The sequence below is a fragment of the Opisthocomus hoazin genome, chromosome 7 (genome assembly GCF_030867145.1).
Source record: "Opisthocomus hoazin isolate bOpiHoa1 chromosome 7, bOpiHoa1.hap1, whole genome shotgun sequence".
NCBI lineage: Eukaryota > Metazoa > Chordata > Aves > Opisthocomiformes > Opisthocomidae > Opisthocomus > Opisthocomus hoazin.
In genome coordinates this window covers 10791381-10813500 of record NC_134420.1, presented here as the reverse complement: position 1 = coordinate 10813500, position 22120 = coordinate 10791381, and the positions used below count along the sequence as shown (strand labels likewise).

The 22120-nt window shown below is 37.7% G+C and overlaps 1 protein-coding gene across 4 annotated transcripts in view; it reads right to left on the bottom strand.

The window, feature by feature from the left end:
- LOC104331828 (synaptotagmin-9) overlaps window positions 1-22120 on the bottom strand; it is a 72554-nt gene that overhangs the window by 32089 nt on the left and 18345 nt on the right. For all 4 annotated transcript variants that reach the window (XM_075426006.1, XM_075426007.1, XM_075426005.1 and 1 more), the window contains exons 2-3: window positions 6058-6409; window positions 2552-3098 (exon numbers count right to left, since the gene is read on the bottom strand). In XM_075426006.1, the coding sequence (XP_075282121.1) occupies window positions 2552-3098; window positions 6058-6409 (899 nt within the window). The remainder of the gene's footprint in view (window positions 1-2551; window positions 3099-6057; window positions 6410-22120) is intronic.

Below are 22120 nucleotides of genomic sequence, written 5' to 3'. Positions count from 1 at the left end.
TGCTGGTTATGCAGTGTAATAAAATGCACAAGCAATTAAAATGAATGTACTCTTCAGAAGTATGACAAACTTGCCAGGTGTAGTTGTGCAGACCTTCCCTTTGTCTAGTACATTTCCTTGGTTTAGCCCTCCTGTGCTGCACTCTCTGGTGATCTACAATGAGTGAATTTCCTGCAGTAAGTTTGCCCAGCATTTGTCTGTTTTGTAATTATTATTATTTGAAACAACAAGATGTTCAAAGATCAAATGATTAAAAACCTGCTACAGTTGATACAGTTTCTGTCTGCCACCATAAACTGCCTAATGGTGCTCAAAACCTTTCTAAAATCTGCATCAGAGATTCACTAATACTGCCTGCTGGCCTGCTCTGGAGTGCAGCCACAGAAATATTCACTTCAGCAGCTTCACCGAGTAGCCCGCAGGATTCAGTTTCTGCTGTCAGTCTGCGAGATATCTAAGCTACACAGACAAGGAAACGTGCTGAAACTTGCTTTCTTAAATGATGCTTGAAGGGTTTCTCGTAACTTTATGGAGTAAGTTCTAACCTTTGAAATTTCGGAAATGTTAATTAGTAAGCTGAGTTCTCCACACTTTCATTTATCTGATACTCTTATCTCAGAACTCACATTAGCTGGAATTGGACTGTGTCTCCTATGTACTATGAGTCATTTGCTTTGAAAAGGTCTCTGTTAGCTGAAAAACCAGAGACAAGTCTAGATAGCAGGTCTTGTGTTCTGTTTGGATAAACAGGGTTACACTTCACACAGGAATTAATACTAGTAGGAATTAATAAATGACTCACGTTTCAGTCCTGAATTTAATTTCAGAGATTACAGAAAATCTGAATACAAACTACAGGCTGCATCACTTCCGAAATTTGGAAGGGAAAGTGATTAAAAAGACAATACCAGAGCCAACCTTTTGCCTAAGTTAAAGCATGGAAAAAGGACTAGTACACACCAAAGAAACTCCAGCGTGCATCTGCATTCAATTTTCATTTGGCTGTAAAATGGGAAAGTTGTGTGTGGGACACTTAATGCTGTACGTAGGCAGACTTTCACTTGGAATGACTATCATCTGCTCTGTCAGATTTCTACTTTTCCCTTGCAGTAGAAGAACAGTAACTTCTCATAGAAAAGCCAGGTTCATCCTTCTCTGACACTGAGTGTCCACTCACCTGCCTGTACCTGGAGTGAGGGAACTGCTAGTGCTGCTGCTGCAGTTCCAGTCTACTGTGGAAGGGGTTTGTGCAGCATGTTCCACACATGGGTACGTAACACTGACTAAGAACACTGGTAAATCACCTTAGAACAAGGACAATATCAATTTTCAAAAAGAAATTCCAAACAAAAAAATGAGTTTAATCCATTTGGCCTGTAATACAGGCATGCTGCCAGACCACAGAGGTACAAGGTGAGGGTCTGAATTCAGGAAAGTATTTGTCTCAGAACATCCTTTACTTTTTAACAGCCTCTTACTTTCAGCTAAGCATATGCTTAAATGCTTTCCTGAACAGAGGTCTAACAAACTTACACTTTGATCTTACTGTTAATGATGTTCAGTTTATTTGACTTTAAAATGTGCACTCCATTTGAGTATGGTTTGACATAGCAAATGACATATTTACTGACTCTTGGCACTAGCAGCTTCACCTTTGTGGATTTCTGTAACGTATCATTCTCACTGAAGGTCTGTTCTCAGTAGGATGCGTGGGATTAATTCCTAATAGCACTACAAGGAGGTTGGCTCATGCTTTGAGAAGAGAAGAAAGATCTTTCTTTTCCAAAAGTAATTTTTATGGATTTGTACCTAATCACTAATGGGACTCCTGTGTAGAATTTGATACCAGAGACTATCGGACAACAGAAATAATTTTGTAAGTTTCCCATTTCCCAAAGTAAGAAAGTGATGCCAAACAAAGAGTTAAACCAATTCACTGTCTTTCATTGCTTTCATGGAACACATGCTGAGATGGCTGTTATTTTTTTAAGTTTGTAAAGGCTTTGTAGTTTTTATAGCTTTAATTTTTATAGGGTGACCGATGACACTTGTGTTTCGAACAGCATTGTCTGCATTCTGCCCGGATTATAGACGTGGTGTTATCTCACTGAGAACACAGTCTCTAGGATTGAAGACCACTACCTAAGAAATCTTGAATCTGCAGTTCTGGCTGATCTGTATGCTGTAATTTATGTGGCAAATCATGCAAAACACAGACAGACAGGCAAAATAAGAACAGTAGTATTTCCTTAAGTAAGTTTTAGATTAAGTAAGATTACGAGAAAAACATTCTCCAGCTTTTCTACCCTATCAGCAGGGCAATGACTAAACCCACTATCTCCTACATAAGACATTCTTTAATATATCCTAAGAATGAGAAATGAGGACTGAAAATGTACTGTCCATTTCTTTGGATTAAGGTCAAAGCTTGAGAAAGAGACAGAATAGAGTATTCCCTTCATAAATTTATCAGACAATTTAAATTATAATCAGACTAAGGAAATAAAATCAGAAACAAAAAAATCTCAAGAATATAAATTATAATACTTACATTGGTGACATATTCAATATCCTTCCAAATATTACATTCTCTGGGAAAATCTGCCAAATCTAAAAAATTATCCACTATCACTTGGCCAATCAAGTCATGTCTGGAGAATCTGTCAAAGTCATACACAGAGAAATGGAGTTTTCTTGCGCTCAGATCACTGTATGGGACACTAAATAAAAAAACTTCATCAAATACTGGATTTAGGGTCTTTCTGTGCACTTTAGTCTGGTGTTTTGTTTTCCTATCAGGAAGCAGATATATCTTCACATATGGATCTGAAGTTCCAGAGAAGTCCTTCGCTGGCAGGTTGATGGCCTTGTGTATCTTCACTATCAGCTGCTCTAAATCGCAATCATATTTCAGAATAAAGTTCAGTTTTCCACATGCCTTGCTGTTACTCCTCCGGCCATCGTCTGTGTCCACAGATCTTTGTTTATATAGCTCAGGCTTAATGCGGCCAATCCCTGTCAGTTGCTCCTGTTTCTGAACCTGCTGGATGTTGAAGTCAGGGTTGGAGAGGTTGAGCTGTCTTCGGATTGAATTATGCCTTAAGCGAAAAAATTGAAATAGATTGTGTTGAAGATGCTAAGAATCTGTGCACACACACTAAAGATCCTGTTCTCATTTGACATGTTTTTGTAACATACGATGGAGTCAGATTTTTACTTGCATAAAGTGATAAAGCATGATAACCAACAATTGTGAGAGCTCACCTTCAGCATCAGACTGCTAATATCAATTTTCTGTTCTTATGTCTCAAGCTAGTGGTACGCACTCTCCAAACCTGGCTCAAGAAAGCAACAAACGCAAATTCATGGCCATTGCAAATCCAAAGGGTGTGCCTCATTGGCAAGTATAATGTGATAAGAACTGTAGGTGTTCTTATCAGTTACCGTTTTCAACTGATTCTTTTTGATAAAGCCTATGAAATGAATTGCATTATGTAAATGGAAGTAGGATCTGGCCGATTATGCCAGCTGAACTTGCTGATTTCTGGTTCTAAGATAAAGCTGGACAAAGGAAGATGCTTCCTGACATTTCTGCATTTTAATTACTTGTTGATCTCTACGACTACTTTATTTACAAGTGATCTGTTCTCATCTGAAATGGTTTGTTGACCACCCCAACAATTGTTTTGGTTTTTTTTCTTATACCTGATGTAATAAGCTCTGTGGTACTTTGGCTGAAAAGCTCCTTTAGTTTCATTACTCTGAGGAAAGAAAGTTGCTTTTAGCTTCGGTCCAGTGAAATTTATTACCTGGAGTCACTAGTTATTGTGATTGAAATTTCCACTTCAAGTGATGATAATAGAAATCAAATTTGCAAACTCTCTTGGGGTAGTGGGATGTGAAAGTTGGATTAGGTAAAATCCTCATCTTATACAAGCCGGATTCCACCTTTTTGTCCTATTCATATGCAGTAATTATTCAGTGTATTAGAGTACCATGAGCTTTGGTTGAACATAGAAAAAGCCTGTGGAAAATACTAGCACAGGATTAGTCTAAAGCTATTTACGTTGAATGTAATCAGCAGTAGTTCCTCTGCTATCATTGTTCATTCATTCCTTGTAAATACATGTTTAGGTATGCTTAAAACAGGAACAGCCTCCTATATACTATCATAATTTTTTTCTCTTGATGCGTAATAAATACATAATCTTATAGCTATACATTAGTCATTTCCATGATAAAATATTACCATGTCACAAAAGAAAGACTTATATTGCTCAGCCCTTAAACTCCTCATAGCAGTGGGAGGTGCAGAATATCCTGGTGAGGAAAAGGAGGGCCCTGGAGAGCCAGCTGTAGCAGGGGCAGGTGCCTGGTCTCTGTGGCCAGACGGGAAAGCCACAGCTGGCTACCCAGTTATACCAGAAAGCAGCAGGGACAAAGGTGAACAAACGAAGGGTACAGTCCAGTGATGATGGGCCCCTCCTGCTCAGTGAAAGGGTCTTCTGGAAAAGATCCGGGCAGAAGTAAGGGGCAATGAAAGAGAGGAGTAAAGAGCAAAGCCTGTAACAGCAAATGGTGTAGGGCAGGAGCGGGACCTGGACAAGCCATGTCCGTATGGACAGAGCCAGTGTAACACCTGCCAGAGAGAGCCAGGCTGGGAACAGTTGCCAGAAGAAAGTTCTGCAGAGGTTCACAGGAGTGAAGACACTGACCATGCACTCAGGATGCTGAGGCAAGTTCTTCCACGGACTGCAATTGTTGCTCCTTCTTGTGAGATGACTATGCTGTGGTGATACTGTGCATTTGTCATTTGATTAAGTATCAGAATTGCTGCCCTGCTGTAGCAGAGAAAGCCTCAGGTATCTAACTCCATACTTGTGCAATATCGAAGACACACATGAGAGCTCTTGGTGTTAGAAGTCAGATATGAATCTTCTGTTGTTAATGAATTTCATGACATGCTTATTTCCCAGCAGTTTGAAAACACAGCAGCTCCAGCCCTGTCCTCTACTTCTGGGCTATTTGTCCTTAGCTGGAATCCAACCTTGCCTGTGGTAGAGTGCAAGCTTTGGTATCCACAATGGCAGCTTTCACCTCCCCATAGATTCCTACAACAATATAAGCCCAAGCTGTTCTTATGCTAATCTAAGGAGGAAGGGCAGCTGGACCTTTTGCTGCATAGTATTAATGCTGTTCTGGGAGCTTCTCAAATTCTTTCTGAGACGTGTTTTGGACAACTGGCAATTGCTGACCTGGCTGCTAGCTGCTGTCATCTTACTCCTGTTCAGGTGTGCCTGCAGGCAAGAGTCTTGGCTCAGCTTGCTCTCCTAGATGGCCAGAACGGAGGCTAGCAAAGAGCAACTGGGCTACTGCTGTATCTTCTCCAGCTGAAGTGCAATGTGCTTTGACACCTAAAATTTAATGGCTCTTCACATGCCGATCCTTTTTCTTACTGTGTGAAACATAATCCTTTGATCACCTGCCACTGCACACACTCTCACCCTCCCTCTTTCCTCTTCCCTCCTGTGCTGGTTCTCCAGTTCCCCTGGAGACCTCACTGACTCTTGTTCACTAACTTTTCCCCCCACAGTCATGACTGTGCCTAAATTCTATGATTTTTAATCCTATTTCTAACTCTTGCAAGTGTTTCATTAGCTTGCCCTACTTTTCTTCATTGGCTGTTTTGAAAATCTTTGAGGAGATATTACTGAGTGTTCAGCATCAGTGCTAAGTGCAAATGAATATACTTTACAAGCTAAATCTAGGCTGTTCTGGTGCTTTAAGGGACACATAGTGCTCTGTGTTTTCCAGCTTCTGGGGGAGAGGCACAAATGAGACAGTAGTTGATAGAAGGGTGGAATAGCATTGTGATCCTGTCCTTTTAATCTAAGAGGTTTGTGCACCTCAAAGAATAACTTTTTTGTAATTTTTTTTAAAAAGAACGTGGCAAGTAAATTATGCATTTTTAATAGATCAGTGTACTGGATAATCAAGCTGTGCTCTTTTGACTGTATCTCTATTCATTAATATCAGAGAGAAATTGGAGTTACTGACCGAGCAGAAGAGGTTGGTTCAGTGATCTGACGATGCATTCGCACATTGTGTACGCAGTTCTCCTTCGTTCCTGCCTGAGCATCTAATGAAATATCAGGGGAGGTGTGGCTAATCTTCATGGAGGACTCCGGATAGGCTGTAGACTGACCCAGATAATCCTCACTGTAGTCATGGTCATTGGTCTCTGTATCTGTGTAGTTCAGTGATTCTTGTTTGTTGTCTTTGTTCCCAAACGGCAGACCACGCTCCCGCCAAGGGATCCAGCAAAGCTTCCAGGACACGAACAGAGAGACACCAAACAGAGCAAGACCACAGGCTGTGACAACTAGGGAGAGCAAGCTTACTGAGATATCTGCAAATAAAAAAAACACACACATGTCACATCTTTGTGCTCTTTGGAGCTCTGCATCTCCAAGGCATACAATATGGGAAGTCAACATCTCTGGATTGCAGATCTACAAAAATTAAATTCTTGTCCCTGCAACAGTCATATGATAGAAACTTATTAAATGTTCAGTTCTTCCCACCCCCACCTCCCCCCAAGAAAAAAAAAATTAATCTTGTTTGGAATTCAGTATAAGGCTCATCCTTATAGAACTTACATTTTCCCTCCACAAGCTGGGTGGCATGAATGAGAATATGAAAAGGGCTGTTCACTTGTTCACTCGGCTTTCTACTGATGAAAGAGTAGTGCCTACAGTACATTTTGTTTTTTCTGTATTTTCCTTCTATGTAGCACAGTTTCCTCCATCTCCTTTACCAGATCTTACTATGTTCTCTTCCAGCGACTTTATACAACAAACACGAACATATGCACACATGCACATACGTGGCATTAATTTTGTTTTCAGGTACTTAACTGAAGTATCTTGTTTCATCACTTCAATTCCATTCCGTCTAATCTTAGACTCATCCTTACCTTTTCAAAAGATTTTTTACTATCAAAACATGTCTTGCTGTTCATTGTTGAGTTTAGGTGCCAATATTTCTTCAAAATTGAGCTTTCTCTTGGTTTTAACTCCAAAGACTCTTTTTTCTGTTTCCAAACTTCTGGTGTAAAAGGAATGTGGAGATGAGTTTTCTGTTGTTTTTTCCCCATATTCCTAGCATTATCCTACTTCATAATCATATGAACACAAGTAAGTTACAACTGGGAGAGGATTTTTCTCTGTTCTGCTTTAAGTTGCACGTTGGGAAAATGACTCAGAGGAACAGCTGTTTTCATGGTTACAGATTTTTTGAAATGAGTTTCTCTGTGGATTACACATTCCATCATATCTTAAACACAATTAGTAAGAACTCTATTTTACTGCCTCAAATTATAAACACAACCTTACCAAAGCAATTTTTCACAGTGCATGTAGGTTCAGAATGTCAGGCTGCATCTCTCTAGCTAACAGCTAGCCTAAATTTTCAAAGGATGGCATGAGGGTGAAACGTACTGCTCCTACTAGGACAATTATTTAAGAATGACAATTCAGATGAAACAGCCTCAGTCAATTTGGGAAAAAAAAAAAAGGAATATTTTTCAAAAAAGTGGAAAAGTCAATCCCCTCTGCCCCTGCTGTGAGTCTGATTCTCACTAGGCAGATTAAATTTCTGCAGAGGGGGAGTGACACTACAATCAGTTTCCTGCGGGAGATGTCCAGTTTGTTTTGCATGCTGAAAACCAATTTCAAACAGTTTTAGCCAGCATGGCCCTTTCTGTCCTTCTCCCAGTGATGTGAAGACAAAGCTCATTAACAGTGGGGACAGCACAGCAGCTGTTTGAAATTATAGCAAAGAGTTTCAGAGCTGAAATTAATTTAAGAAATTCCTCCTGTGCATAAAAGGCAATTTGGGAGAAAGTAGAATGGTGGTTCTTGGTATTTTTGGAATATATACTGGTAAACAAGTCTGGCAGAGCACAATCTCTCCATTTGATTAAAAAGCAGAGGAGCTGGGATGCAGTAGCAAAAGAAGACCTTCAGAATAAAGCAATTTGTCTTGGATTCCCTGGAGGAGAAGGAAGAAATACATCAGAGGTCTGCAAAAAGGTCACTTTTTCAAAGAACTGATTCAAGTAAATGATCCAGCATTGAAAGAAATGAGAAATTGGGAGTTGTCAGAACCAGCCAGAAGATTACAAGGTGAGAACTGGAGACTGCCCACTGCCAAGGATGCGTGAAGGTGAGGAACAATTTGACAGGCAGACCAACAGTACCCTACCTTGAAGATGACTTTAGCAAAGGACAGAGTCATCCAGAGAACTGACATCATGAGAAAAAATACACGAGAGCAATATGAACTACTTTTCATTTGGAGACTTTGAAGGGCTTTAATAATATACCCCTGCATTTAATAACATAACACTGAGAACACTTATCTCACAGCTTACTTTCAGACCAGCTGGGTAATAAACAGTTCAGGTAACTTGCCAAGTCACAGAGTAAGAAGGGATTATTTTTCATCATCTCGATTTTACTTGTTTCTGACTCCTTCTGAATGATTTCTCTGTGAAATTTTTGCTTCTGTGGGTGGAAAATGGACAGTAATGTATCTGTCTTATTTCTATGAAAGACAGTGGGGCTAAAGAGCAGTGCTCTAAACTGTCACTTTTCAGTGGACAGAAGTTTTTAGATACTGCGCACCTGGCTGGTAATTTTCAGCAACTGGGCAGATGCAGTGTGAATAGCTGGGTGAGTGCAGTCCCAAGTGAAGAGATTTTTGGCTGCATCCTGGGGCTTCTTTTACATTAGCCATTTGTACTGTTACGTACTATGTAAGACTTTTACTCCACTCCGTCTTTCCAGATGTCTCAGTTTTTCTAAGCCTATTATTCTCATGTGGTAGCAGGACTCATCTGATGCCAGTGAATTCCTCTACTTTGTAATGAGAGCAGGATAAGTCTTTACTTGTTTGTCCTTATAAAAATCAGAGATCTGCAGCACAGAAAGTGTTCCTCAAAAATCCAGCTGCTTCTCAATTCACTCTGCTTTCACCAGCATTAGTCCAATGTGTTTTCCAGAGCAGTATCTGATATGTCTAAATTGCAACTACAAATCAAGCTGCAGGCAAGCACTATAGGCAAGGCTGAGCAGTTTACGTGTAGGCATGGACACTGGTAGCAGTGAGGAATGATGCTATTTCAGAAGGAACAGTTTTTTCAGTAGCATTACAACATATAAATTTAGTGTGCACGTTTCACCATGTTTTCGATGATCATCTGTGCTCACTTTTAGCATTTGGCCAGTTCTATTAGTGGTTAACTAATACATCTACTCTCTGTGCCTACTCTGCATTGATAAGAGCCCTTGATGCTCTGCAATGGAGAATCTCATGAAGGCCTCTGTGCCATAGGTACTTGCACTGATCTCTTTCCTTGTGCAACCATGATGCCAGCCAAGTGTCCTGAGGTGTCGATACAAATCCAACTCAAAATTTCATAACTATAGCTTCTTGATCACAGCTGCAGCGTGACCTGAGCTCCCAAATTCCAGCATATCAGAATACTTGGACTGTAGTATAGTGTGTTCCATAGAAAGTAAGTCCAAATTTTTTGTTAAAAATATGTACTTTTAAAATGAGTTAAAGGAACCAATCAATGCAATTGCATATACATAGAGTTAATTTTTATAAGCACGTCCTCTGCCATGTGCTTTCATACACCAGTAAAGAAGGCCTTTTGACAGACAGAAAATAAGAAGACGGATCTTCAGAGTGGCGCCAGATTAGACATTCCTAGGACTAGGGAGCTTCATCTGATTTTCTGGCTATTAAGACTAACCTCATTGTTTGAGGACTTGAAAGACACTGCTATTATTTCCACACAGTTATAACAACTCAGGTAGCCCAGCTGTGGTTTGCAGTAAGGTCATGGGCTCATACACTCTCTGAATATCTTGCTTATGGCATGTCTTACAGATATTCTGACATACTCCTCAATTTTTGACCAGGTTATCATGCTTGAATCCCTTTTAGTCCACTGACTTTTAATTTCTTATTAATCTCCTATGCTTATCAGCATAATTAATGCATTTGTTCATTTTTTAGTAGCAATCACAGGGTTAAAAACAATGCAGAAATAGCAAGTGAAATAGAGTTTTCTACCAATGGATCACACCGTCAGTTATTGTAACAGACTGGAGAGATGAGCACAGCCTTTCTGTAACAGGTTTTATTACAATCAGTTCTATGACAGCTTTATCAGAAAGACTCAGTTTGGTTATGGAGTCATTGCTGGATCTTTTTTTTAATTTTCTACTTAAATTTTAAAGTAGGTATGCTATACAAAAAAGAAAAATCCCACTCTTAATGTCAAGAGACTGTATGATGGGAATATAAATTCTCATCTTCAGATTACCCAGATTCACAGAATTGTTGGGCACCCTCCATATCATCTAGTTCAACACCCTGCTCAAGCAAGGTCACCTAGAGTAGGCTGCCCAGGACTGTGCCCAGACAAAACTTCTCCAAAGATGGAGACTCCACAGCCTCTATGGGGAACCTATTCCAATGTTTGATCACCCTCAAATAGGCTAATAAGACAATTTTATTTTGGTAGGGTTAAGATACTAAGTGGGTAACATTTTTTAGATCACAATACAAAAATATTGATACAGCTTTAAGACAAGAACTGCACTTTGTAGATTAGCTAGTAAAAAAAAAAACAAAATTATGCCTCTGTTTATATTGCCCAGGTTTTTAATACAGATCTACTGAACATAAGCTTTTATATTGACTTTGAATGAAATCATAGGTTGTTCCAAAAGAATCTGAGTTAGTGTTGAATGTCTACATACATATTGCACGTGTCTTGTTTGGTACTGAAGGTTATAAGACCAAAGGTATAATGATTCCATTCAAATTCTGACATTCTGACAGTACAAAATTGCAGGCCTGTAACTTGTTTTTTCTGGCATAAACAGTTGTGCCTTACTGTCCTGGTTTCAGCTAGGATAGTTAATTTTCCTCCCAGTAGCTGCTGTGTTTTGGATTTAGTACGAGAATGTTGATAACACACTGATATTTTTAGTTGTTGTTAAGAAATCAAGGACATTTTTCAGTCTCCCATGTTTGGTTAATGAGCAGGTGTGCAGGAGCTGGGAGGGAGCATAATCAGACAGACAGCCAAGCTGGCCAGGGGAAATATTCCATACCAGAGATGTCATGCTCAGTCTATAAATGGGGGCTGGCTGGGGAGTGCGAATACACCAGTTACGCGAGTTTCGACGAGTTCTGTGATTACTGCTTGGGGACAGGCTGCGCAATCGGTCGTTGGGCAGTGAGAAAAACTGTATCTTGTATTGCTTGTTTTGCATATTCTTCATCATCATTATCATCATCATCATCACCATCATCATAATTCCTTTGTTGTCTTAGTAAACTGCCTTATCTCAACCTACGGGTTTTACTTTTTGTCCATTCTCCTCCCCATCCCGCTGGGGGGGTGGGAGGAGTGAGTGAGCAGCTGCACGGTCCTAGCTGCTGACGAGTGGCTGCATGGTCCTAGTTATTGGCTTCTGGGTTAAACCATCACACTTACCCCTGATGTTGAAAAAACGTACCAAAAATTAAGACGTATGAAATACAGAAAAAATAATGGTGGTTTTGTCTGTTCATATGTGAAACAAATAATCCTTCTTGTGTTTATTAAGTTACCATTTGGATTCCAAACTATTATACAAAATCAAATAGCCAAATTTGCCAACAATGGGGGACATCAGTAGGTAACACAGATCAATGCATGTGTCCAGACATGCAGTTGGAGTTACAGAATCAAAAGGCACAAGCTAAACAATTTGGATTCATCTGACTCCAAAAGATGCAAATAAGAACAAACATATGAAGAAAAAAAACAAACAAGCCAGAATTTCTGATCAAGAGGCATAGACAGGACATTTGATCAAAGGAACTGCTGATCAATAATACCATTATTTGGGTAATCAAGTTGCTGGCTGCCTGCATGTGATTGGTGTTCTAGCAAATGAACTCCTTTCCCAACAAATTGGCTCCTATCTGGTTTAACTCGAAGTTGAGTTTTACCAGAAACACTAACCAGGACAGTTCTTGTAACAGATTCTTGTTGAAATAAAACAACCTTTCTTCCCTATGCTTATTTACTCTTCTCTTTTTATTAAAATGACTATTCAGATATTCCAGCACTATTGTAATATACACATTGATCTATTAGGTGAAGTCTGGCTAGCAAGAAGTGAAATAAATCTTAGCAATTTAAAATCTTGCAACACAGATCTTTTTAGTCCAACACAAGCAATATTTTCTGATTTAAAAACCAACAAATTTCAAGAGGCATTCAATTCAACATTGCAGTCAAATAGAAAATGATAAAATTAACTTGTTCTGCATAATACTGTTACTAAACTTTAGGATATATTGGGACATAACAGTCAATGATATGATTTGGTCCAAATTCAATGGTAAATTCAAGCTGTTATTTCCAGAGGATAAAACGTTCCTACTTTCGTTAAGTTCTTGTTGCTTAGGGGAAGATTTTAAGGAATATGAAGTAGTTATACGTCTAACTTCTTGAAAAACAATGGAAACATCAGTGCCTATTGCTTAAATCCTAGCTGTGCTTTTGAGAACCTAGACTGTCTTTCTTCCATGCAAATACATCTACGGAGGGTTAGCCATAATTCAGCTCAGTAATTGTACTGTAAGAGCAACTTTTTTCCTAAACCTAGAAGGCTAAGACTCGAACTTTTCCAGAGGAGAAGTGTTGTTTGGATGAAGTATCTGAAGTACTTACTGAAGCAGTTTTAACCTAATATTGCAGTGTAGTTTCAATTGTGCCTCACAAGTTTTTCATAATTAGCATAGCTGGCACTCGTTCAAGCTGAAAGATGTCTCTTTGCAAAGATTCCTGAGACAAAGTAGTAATTCTCAGCTAAATATATTCTTCTCTGAAATATTCCTGAACAGAGTTATCCTTAACACTGTGTTTAGAAAGTTTCTGGGAAATTCTTTGAAGTAAGGCAGCTGAAAGCCAAGGGAGTGAATCTCAGATTATATTAGTTTTATTACACATGCATACTCCAACTCTTATCTGTATGTCCCTGAAATTTATGAATGTGGACCAACAAAACGGGCTTAAGTGAAATGAGTGTCAGGGTTTCATATAGTAGTAACATTTGCTATGATTTAAAAACATACTTGTAACTGGGCTTTACCGGTAGTTGAGGCTGTTACTAGCAGTGGCTATTATTTTTTTTTTCAAGTCAAGTGTCCTACATCTTATAGGTAGGCCTTAGGGTATGTCAAGGTCTTGTGTTGGTTAAGGCACTGTTACAATCCTTTGAGTGACTTGCATATATTTTTACTCCTGAATAGTGTTACAAATTCCAGTTTATCAGTGTGTGCTTTCTCTTCATCTGCTTTGCTTGAGTTACAAACTTGTGTAATGTTTTTTCCAGGTATTGCTTAAAACTAAGTAAGTTTCATAAATTAACTAGTTTAATGAAATATAATCCTAGGACTTCACCAAGGTAATTATCAATTGGTTTAAATGTACATAAATTCCATAGCACAATTTCAATATGAAATCAGAATTACTAAATGGCCATACAAAATACAACAAAAAGTGCGAGAGCAACAGAGATTTGTTTGCTCAGAATATTTTCCCAGCAGCAATTGCTGTGATATAATTCAAAACTGACACAAGGTTGACATAATAGTTTATTGGTAAGATAACAAAATTAGAGCTTTAGGCAAAAAAAAAAAAAAAATTAAAGCAAATTGTTTATGGACATTCATTAACAGGAATAAAGGACTCAAAACAGCAAAATATTCATTTTTACTTTGTAGCAGCAGAAAGATTTTAGTTTTGCTTATTAAGAAGGACAGTTATGTAAGCAGAATGTTTGTAATTCAGGTAAGGTGACTTCATATTCAGATGATTCATTAATTGCAATTAAAATTGTATGTGAGCACAACACTCAAAAGTATACTTCCTGAAGAAAACTGATCAGTCTCTACAATAAAGCTTAACGTCTATAATTCAGTAAGTTAAACTTGCTATAAGAATTCCTTCTTGTTTGCACACGTATTTCCTCTTAAAATATTTAGTCTGCATTAATGCAAATTTCCTCGACAACTTAGCTGACATGTAATATTCTGCTAGAGTTTGTAAGTGACAAAAACTGTCCTTACTCATCGGACAGCTGGCTGAATGAACAGTGATTCTTAAAGACACAGTTGAGAGAAATCATATGTTCAAGGGCTTACATTTTTCTTTCTGACATCTTGCCGTTGTATCTACTGACAAAGAATTATGTTGTTCCTCTTGTGAAAACTGAAGCTTCTGTTTCACAAGAAACATGGATACAAAGCATCATAGAAAATAAAATTTGTCATGACTGCATATGCACAACCGCAGTAAGTTTTATCCAGGTTCCCATGCCCCAGACTTGGTTCTGTTTGGTTATTACCATATTCTCTGTGAATACATACTTTGTACAACTGATAAAATATGCAAAATTACTGTACATTTGGTCTTGTAATATCCAGTGAAAAATATTATATAGTATAATCTGCAAAAAACGCATAAATGATAACCTAAGAGAAGAGAGGACACCAGTTTTGAAGATACCATGGCAGACTGTCAAGTACGCTCTGTGTAATACGACACGGAGAGGGCGGGCACGGCTCTACTGCATCCTCTCAGGCACAATCAGTTAGGGTGCGACATTTGCAGGGCATGAAATACAGCTGGAGCGAATGAATATGAAACTTTCTAAAAGCTATTTGGCATTTGGGACATGCTTGTAGCTTGTTAGCTAAAAGGACAAGCTGGTGATATGCTGTTTGGGAATGAAGTTTTTGGGGTATACATTTATACTGCAAATTCATATGACCATCAGGCCTGTTAGGTCCTTCACAGTGCAAAAACTGAGTAGCTGTGCTTTGTAGGAGTTACAGTTCCCATAACTGTAGTCAAGTGCTGTAATACATATTTCCATCCACCCACTTACTCTGTTAAATAGAATCAGATTATTTGCTGCAAATAAATAATATGACACACTTAGACGTCTCTTTTTCTTGTAGAATCATTCGCAAAGTGAACTGAGTTGCTAATTAATAATTTACAAATCTTTATCCTGTTTTTTTAGGGGATGGAAAACAGTAGTTCATAGGGTTATTAAAGAATTCAACTTCTCATCTAGTGTAGAAAGTGACTAGTCATTTTTGGCAAATACCGTGTATGCTCCCTCACTGGCAGAATGAAAGGTTTTAATAGAGAAATGAATGATGAAGAATGAATAAAGAACAACCATGCTTTCTAGCAGAAATTTCTGGACAAATTTTGTGTGTTAAAAAGTATGAAACTTCCGAGATTTGTGAACATTTTCATGAATAAGCCATCAGAGAAAACTTTAACCTTGAATGTTATGACCCTATGAATAATAATGAAGAGAAATTGTGATTTATTTCTGCAACGTACAGCCAGTAGCAGGAAGTCCCCAGGTTATGGAAGAAGAGCAAACAGCTTATTTGAACCATGGCAATAAGCTTTAAATTCCATTACAGTCCTTGAAAGCCCAGTAAGTTGCAATAAATACTAAAGAAGCATTTGAGAGCACTAAAAGAAATGATAGAGAAGCATTTCATTTCCTCTTGTATAAAACTGTACAGTAATATTGTACCAAAGTCCTTAAAACAGTAGTTACAGCGGTATGTTATACAAAATAATAATGAAGTAGCAACATGTTCTGCACATTTTTAACAAATTCCCTTTCAGGCACAATGTTTCCAGGGGGCGGGGGAGCGGGGGGGAAGTACTTACCCGACCGTTTCACTAAATGACTTTCTTCTGGTGGGAAAATTTGTGGAATTAAATGTCTTTAAGGGACCATGGGAGATGTGGACAGACCTCTAAAGGGTTTAAAGGGTTGTCTGACCTTTAGCAAAGTTTGTTTCACATTCACATCTAAAGACATGTATATGTAAGTATATATACACACATCTATAACATGATGAATATGATGTAATATGATGAAAAAAATTTTCACAGCCATAATGATTAATAGGAGTTGAGTCACTCATATAGTTCTAGAACAAATCTATATAAAATATTTTTCTTTCAAATTTCCATCTTTTCTATTGGAAGCACTGACTTTCATCTACTGGTTGGCTACTTGTCCCTTTAACTTTCTTATGCCCAGTGGAAACCACTAACCTTTCTAATTTTGAATAACCTAAAAAAAAAATCTGTCTATTTTTGAACCTTACTGTCTTCATTTTGTTTTTTTAGGAAATAAATATGTAAGAAATAAGAAGACAGTATTACTCTTCTAGGCAATTTATGTACAATAAAAGTGCAAGCTTCTCTTTAAAGTCAGATTGCTTGGAATGGAAATGAGGTCAATTATTTCATTAGCTTCCTTTTCAGAATCAACTACTCTAAGCCTATATTATGGGAGTTTGGCATATCACAGTGGTTCAATGTTTACAATCCTTGCTTTACATTTAAGGAAGAGCCAAAACTCTTTTGCTTTTTGTACACTGGCAGATCATAAAAAGGCTGCCACAAGGGTTGAAACCTCACAAGGGTTGCCTGCATAGACTGTTACGGATAAAGAGGAAATTTATTACTTATCTTGACCTTCATGAATCTAATGAGATGTTTATATCTGGCTGGTCTTTATTTTTTTTTTCCCTGAATGACTGCACTATCATCCCTACATAATATCTAGACTAGAAAGATGGGTTACAATATTCTCACACTGCTCTCGTTAGGACTCCTTCATATTACCTGATTGTCCTGGACTTGTTACACATTATTCTTCCTGAAAAGTAAACTATCACAAGCCACTAGCATCTTACTGATTAAATAGCCTGATTATTCTTTTAGGAGAGAGCCATTGGCATAAAGGGACATAAACACAGCTTTGAAAGCATTTATCCTCCTCAGATGAAGAGCCAGATGCACTGTAATGATTACAGCGACTTTTTTAAAAAAGTTTTTCAGAAAATGAGCCTTGACAAATATATTATGTATCTGTTCTTTGTGAACTTAGGGTTCACATTTTATAAAATTATCTGATCCATATGTATTAAGGTGCGATGGAAGTCTTACTGATGGGCATACTTACTACTAGGAAAGATAATGAATTAGTAATTTACAATCAGATCAAGTTTACTATGAATTTACTGTTAGAAAAAATATACAGAATATACTTCTTTCCCATCCAAGCTCTTTTTTGTCTCCAGAGAGCAAAAGAAACAAATTCAAGGCTTCCACAGACTGGTACTAGTGGGTAGTTCTGGAAATCCTGTCTGTCTAAAATACTGTCCAAGAGAAAATTGTAGAACAGATATGGAAACAGAGAAACTACAAGCAGAAAAGCAAGAGAAATTGAAGTGAAAGAGCTTAAAAAAGTAACGGTTAAAGAATAGAACTGAGAAACAGATTTGATAAAAAATTATCATTCAGACTGGTCTTCTGCTTTTCATTCCCAGGAAGTAATTATTTTAAAGCTGAGATGCTCTTGGAAGCCTTCCTAATTTTGGCAAATCCAAATGCAAAGGGGAACTTCAACTTGCTTATCTTTCCGAAGCATGTACTAAATAATGTATGCTTTGCATAAGAACTGAACATACCTGGATTTCTGCTATCCTGGGTGTAACTGTACAGCTATGCAAGACATTCCTAATATTAAAAGGAATCTGTAAAAAGAACTAATAGCAAAAACTCTTTGAAGTTTTTTTATGAACTACACAATTTCATGTTGTACTTAGTTGTGAATGTAAAATTGAAACTGGAAAGCTTGAGGGATTTTTCTTCTTGTATTTAACTGGTTTTATGGAGAGGCAAGCCGACATACTGCAATTATGACTAAGAAAGCAAATATTAAACACTCCGTAGTAGTGACAAATGCCCACCCGCCCCAGATTAATGGACTCACGCGGATCAATATTTGTTACTAAGAAGAAAGCAGTAGAGTCTAATCCTGTTGTTTCAATGAGTGTACCCAAAATGCACATTGGGTTACAGAAACAAATGCACTGAAGTTCTGATATTGAGAAGGATGGTAATGGTCCTCATGCCCAACTTTCTGAGGCTTGTCAGTATTCTTACTCCATATCATGTAGGACCCATCCAAATATGTGGCTTTCTCACTGAATAGCAAGCTAGTTGACCGTAGGGATAAATTCAGGGCTTTACTCTCTACAGCTGCTAATCTAAGCACTTTTATTGAGCTATAATAGATTTGAAAAAGAAAAAACTCAAATAAATAATAAATCAGAACAGTGCATTTCAGCATTCATTTACTATCCGATCAGTGAAGTAACCACGGGATTGCTACTGTCCGAAATCTAGATGTCAGTCTGAGTCACAGATGTGATGAGAATTGCTGCCAGTGACTGCTGAAGAGTAATATATTAACGTGTCCTTAAATTCTGTGAGTAACATTGGGCAGTTATACCTGAAGAAGCCTGGCCCTACCACATGGTCAAAGGGACATGCTCAACAAATTAGGTACTGTGAAAGTTCAGGAGTTTCTGACAATCATCTGTTGGATTCATAGGGAAAACAAATCTTTAGAAGGAGACAGATGGGGCAGAAGGGACAAAGATGAAAGCCTGATATAACCCTATGTGCTATTAACTTCTAAATTTGCCAATCCCTTTTGTACCTTCCACTCAACAATACCCACAGCTGTGTACTATAGAACCAGTCAGATTATAACAAAATACAAATGCCAAAGAACAGTATCAATAACTAGTTCATTAAGGCTAGAAATTCTGGCAAATTTCCAGATTAAAATGTTTTAGCTTTTATGGAAAACAGCTTATTTTTGCCCTTATACCTATATGTAAAAACAGGGACATTTTCTAACAAACACAGTCCTTCAGAAAGGCCTGCTGAGTCAGAAGTTAATTTGGTTTTCATTCATCTTGACATAAAGGTCAAGATACTAACGCTTCAGCATTTCAGTGTTTTAAGGCTGATAGTAACTTCACTGAATACATTAGTTTTGCATCCGTGTAGAGGTTTCAAAAGTTGCAAGGGGCCTCATGGTGCATTTTTCACCTAAGAAAAGCAGGAAGTATTTTTATTTTAGATATTTAAGAAACACTGTGAGCCTTTTTGCACAAGTAAGGAAACATCCATTTGTGAGCACCAGAGACTCTAAGCAGTGGAAGGATCAGAAGCTCTTACATTTCATACAAGAAGGCATTTATAGCAACGACTGCCTGTTGAACCCTATTTACCAGTATCAACTACTGTGAATAGGTGTGATACTTCAATGCATCGAAAAATGTCCAGCAGTTAAAAAATTAACAGTTAATATTTTAAAAGTGTCCCAAAGACTTCTGATCTACTTCCCTCAATGATAATGAACAGGCGCGTTCATACACTCTATTTTTCAAACACTGCAGACTCAGGCAGATGGCTCCAAACTGATATACATTGTTTCGTGTGTTCAAAGGTTTCTCCTTTGCTTTCTGTTCTTCTCCCTCACTCCATCCCTCCCCTCCAATACACACATGCACACATGTACATCCCAAGTTTAAGATATGTCAGCATGGGTGGAAAGCTAAGATTCAAAAGTATATATTAAATTCATAGAAAGTGACCACTGACATAAGCTTAATAAATGAGGCTGCCTCTAGGGCATTGGTGTTTTAAAAAATTACTAAGTTCTGATAAGTAGAATAGATTTTGAGGGGGACAACAACTCTCAGACCTGTAAGGCTGGAGCCACACTTTACTATAGGGACCTCCCTCCGTTTTGACCGAGTTGTGATGAGCTGTGTGAGAAAGCATTGCCAAATGCAAGCTTCCCTTCATACCAAGTCACCATCCCTGGATGTATTTAAAAGATGTGTAGATGTGGCACTTAGGGACATGGTTTGGTGGTGGACTTGGCAGTGTTAGGTTAACGGTTGGACTCAATGATCCTCAGGGTCTTTTCCAACCTAAATGATTCTATTCCATGTTTCTATGAAAAAGTCATCGGTTGATGACTTTCCACAGTAGCCTCAGAATTACAAAAAGAAATCCTCTGTGCACCTAGGATACCCTGATTTTCACTAGCAGCTAGATGCAGGCTTAGTGTACGCTCAGGAGTGTAATTATTTAGGACTGATTAAGATAAGGGGTTGACTGATCCCTTTCTTGCCATTGTCTTCAGACTACCTCTCTGATACACGATGTATTCATCCTTACTGTCCACCAGCTAACAGTATACCTCCTGCCCTCTTGGATGATGGCAAGAAGGTCAATTAAAAATAAATATTTGCCTCCACTAATTTCAAATATCCTACAAATGGCAAAAGACATGCAAATCCAGATTTTTAAGAGAAATACATAACCGAAAAGATTTTAAAGAGAAATTTGCAAGATTTTTCAGATTTTCTCTTTATTTAACAGCTGAGTGACCTCTGCTATATATCTATGAGACATAAATAACAGCCTTCTGTCATTATTTAACTAATTAGTAATGTTGCCATTGCTGATAGGATAAGTAAATTATTAAAAAAAAAAATCAAGGATTATTTATTAAATTTTTTAATGTATTCACTCTGAATGTCTGGACATACACAGATAAAGCCATCGGGAATAAAATCTGAATCTGACAAATGTTAATGGCATGTAAACAGTGCAAGAAATGTGTTCAGAAACCCTAATGGATATTTGAAGAATTGTTTGTAGTGTTTTTCTATCCACATTACCAAGCAGCTTGTAGAACAAAGCTGTTAAATTATAACAATGATTAAACAGTTTATCACTAAGTAGCATTTTCCCTCCTATAAATGTCAAAGTTATTTAAATATCTTTTTACAAATGGGCAACAGAAACCAAGAGGCAGCACAGTTGCCCAAGGTGAAATCAGGTAAATCAGCTGAAAAGTTAAAAATGGAATCTGGATCTTCTCACTTCTAATTTTGAGTCTAGCAACTTTCCAGTTGTTTCTAGTAAAACAGCATGCAACTAAATAGAAAGGGACGCAGATAATTTAATAATCATTGCTTAGCACACAAGCAGGATTCTGACCACTAAACAGATGGCATGGCTTTTTCAAATAATCTAGTTACAAATGAGTTAATTAAATAATTGAGTTCTGAGAAAGCTGCCATCTCTCCAAATGCACCTGCTTTCTGTGAGACAGTAGGCGTATTGCCACCACATATAAAGTACCAACTGATACAACGAACAGACTTTTGCAGAAGGAAAGTGGTACAGACAACTGAAAAGCTTTGTCACCATACTCTGCAGCACAAACGGACTGCTGAGCATCATTTCTTAGGTTGTAAAACAAAAGAACTCTTTTCATTTTCAGAGTAGATCCCAGGCAGTCTGAAATACTACAAAAACAATTACGATCAACATCTGTAATAAAAAAAGAAGAAACATACGTTTCGATACATGTAAGAATGCTGGAAGATCTAAGCAGACAATCCAAGCAATGGTATTTATGTACAATCCTAGACAATTCCTACAGTAAAGATTTGTTCTAGTCTTCCATACCCATGTAATATATCCCATCTTCTTGTGGTATATACCTGTACCTGTGATTGCTTTCAAAGTTAATAGCCTCTTTTAACTTGGAATTCTGCAGATTTCAATCTTGCTATGCTTTCTTCTAAAGCAAACTCTGCAGTATTTCTTTTATAATCTTTTATTATCAAAACACCATTTTACATAAGAACTTTAATCTGATAATTAATTGAAAGGAGAATAGCAAAATAATTAACTGGATTAAGAGTAAGCTCTAAAATAGTTTGAATGTGCTGGATATCAGTCCATGATATTTTGGCTTGTCTTTCCACTTGCAGTAGGTAAAATAAATTCAAATCAAACAGACTCTGTTTTCATCCTGCATTCCGACTGAAGATATTTCTAATACTTTAGATGTACAATCATTGTCATTATACGTCATATCCAGACTCTTGGAGAGATTTTGTGCTTGCAGCAAGTAGAATCTACACTCTCATTCTACTGGATTTGCATTTTCTTTAATTAAGTTAATTTAACTAGATCTGTATCTTATCTCCTGAAATTATTTTCCCCAGAAAAATTAGAACAGCTAGTTTCTTAAAATGAGGAACTAAA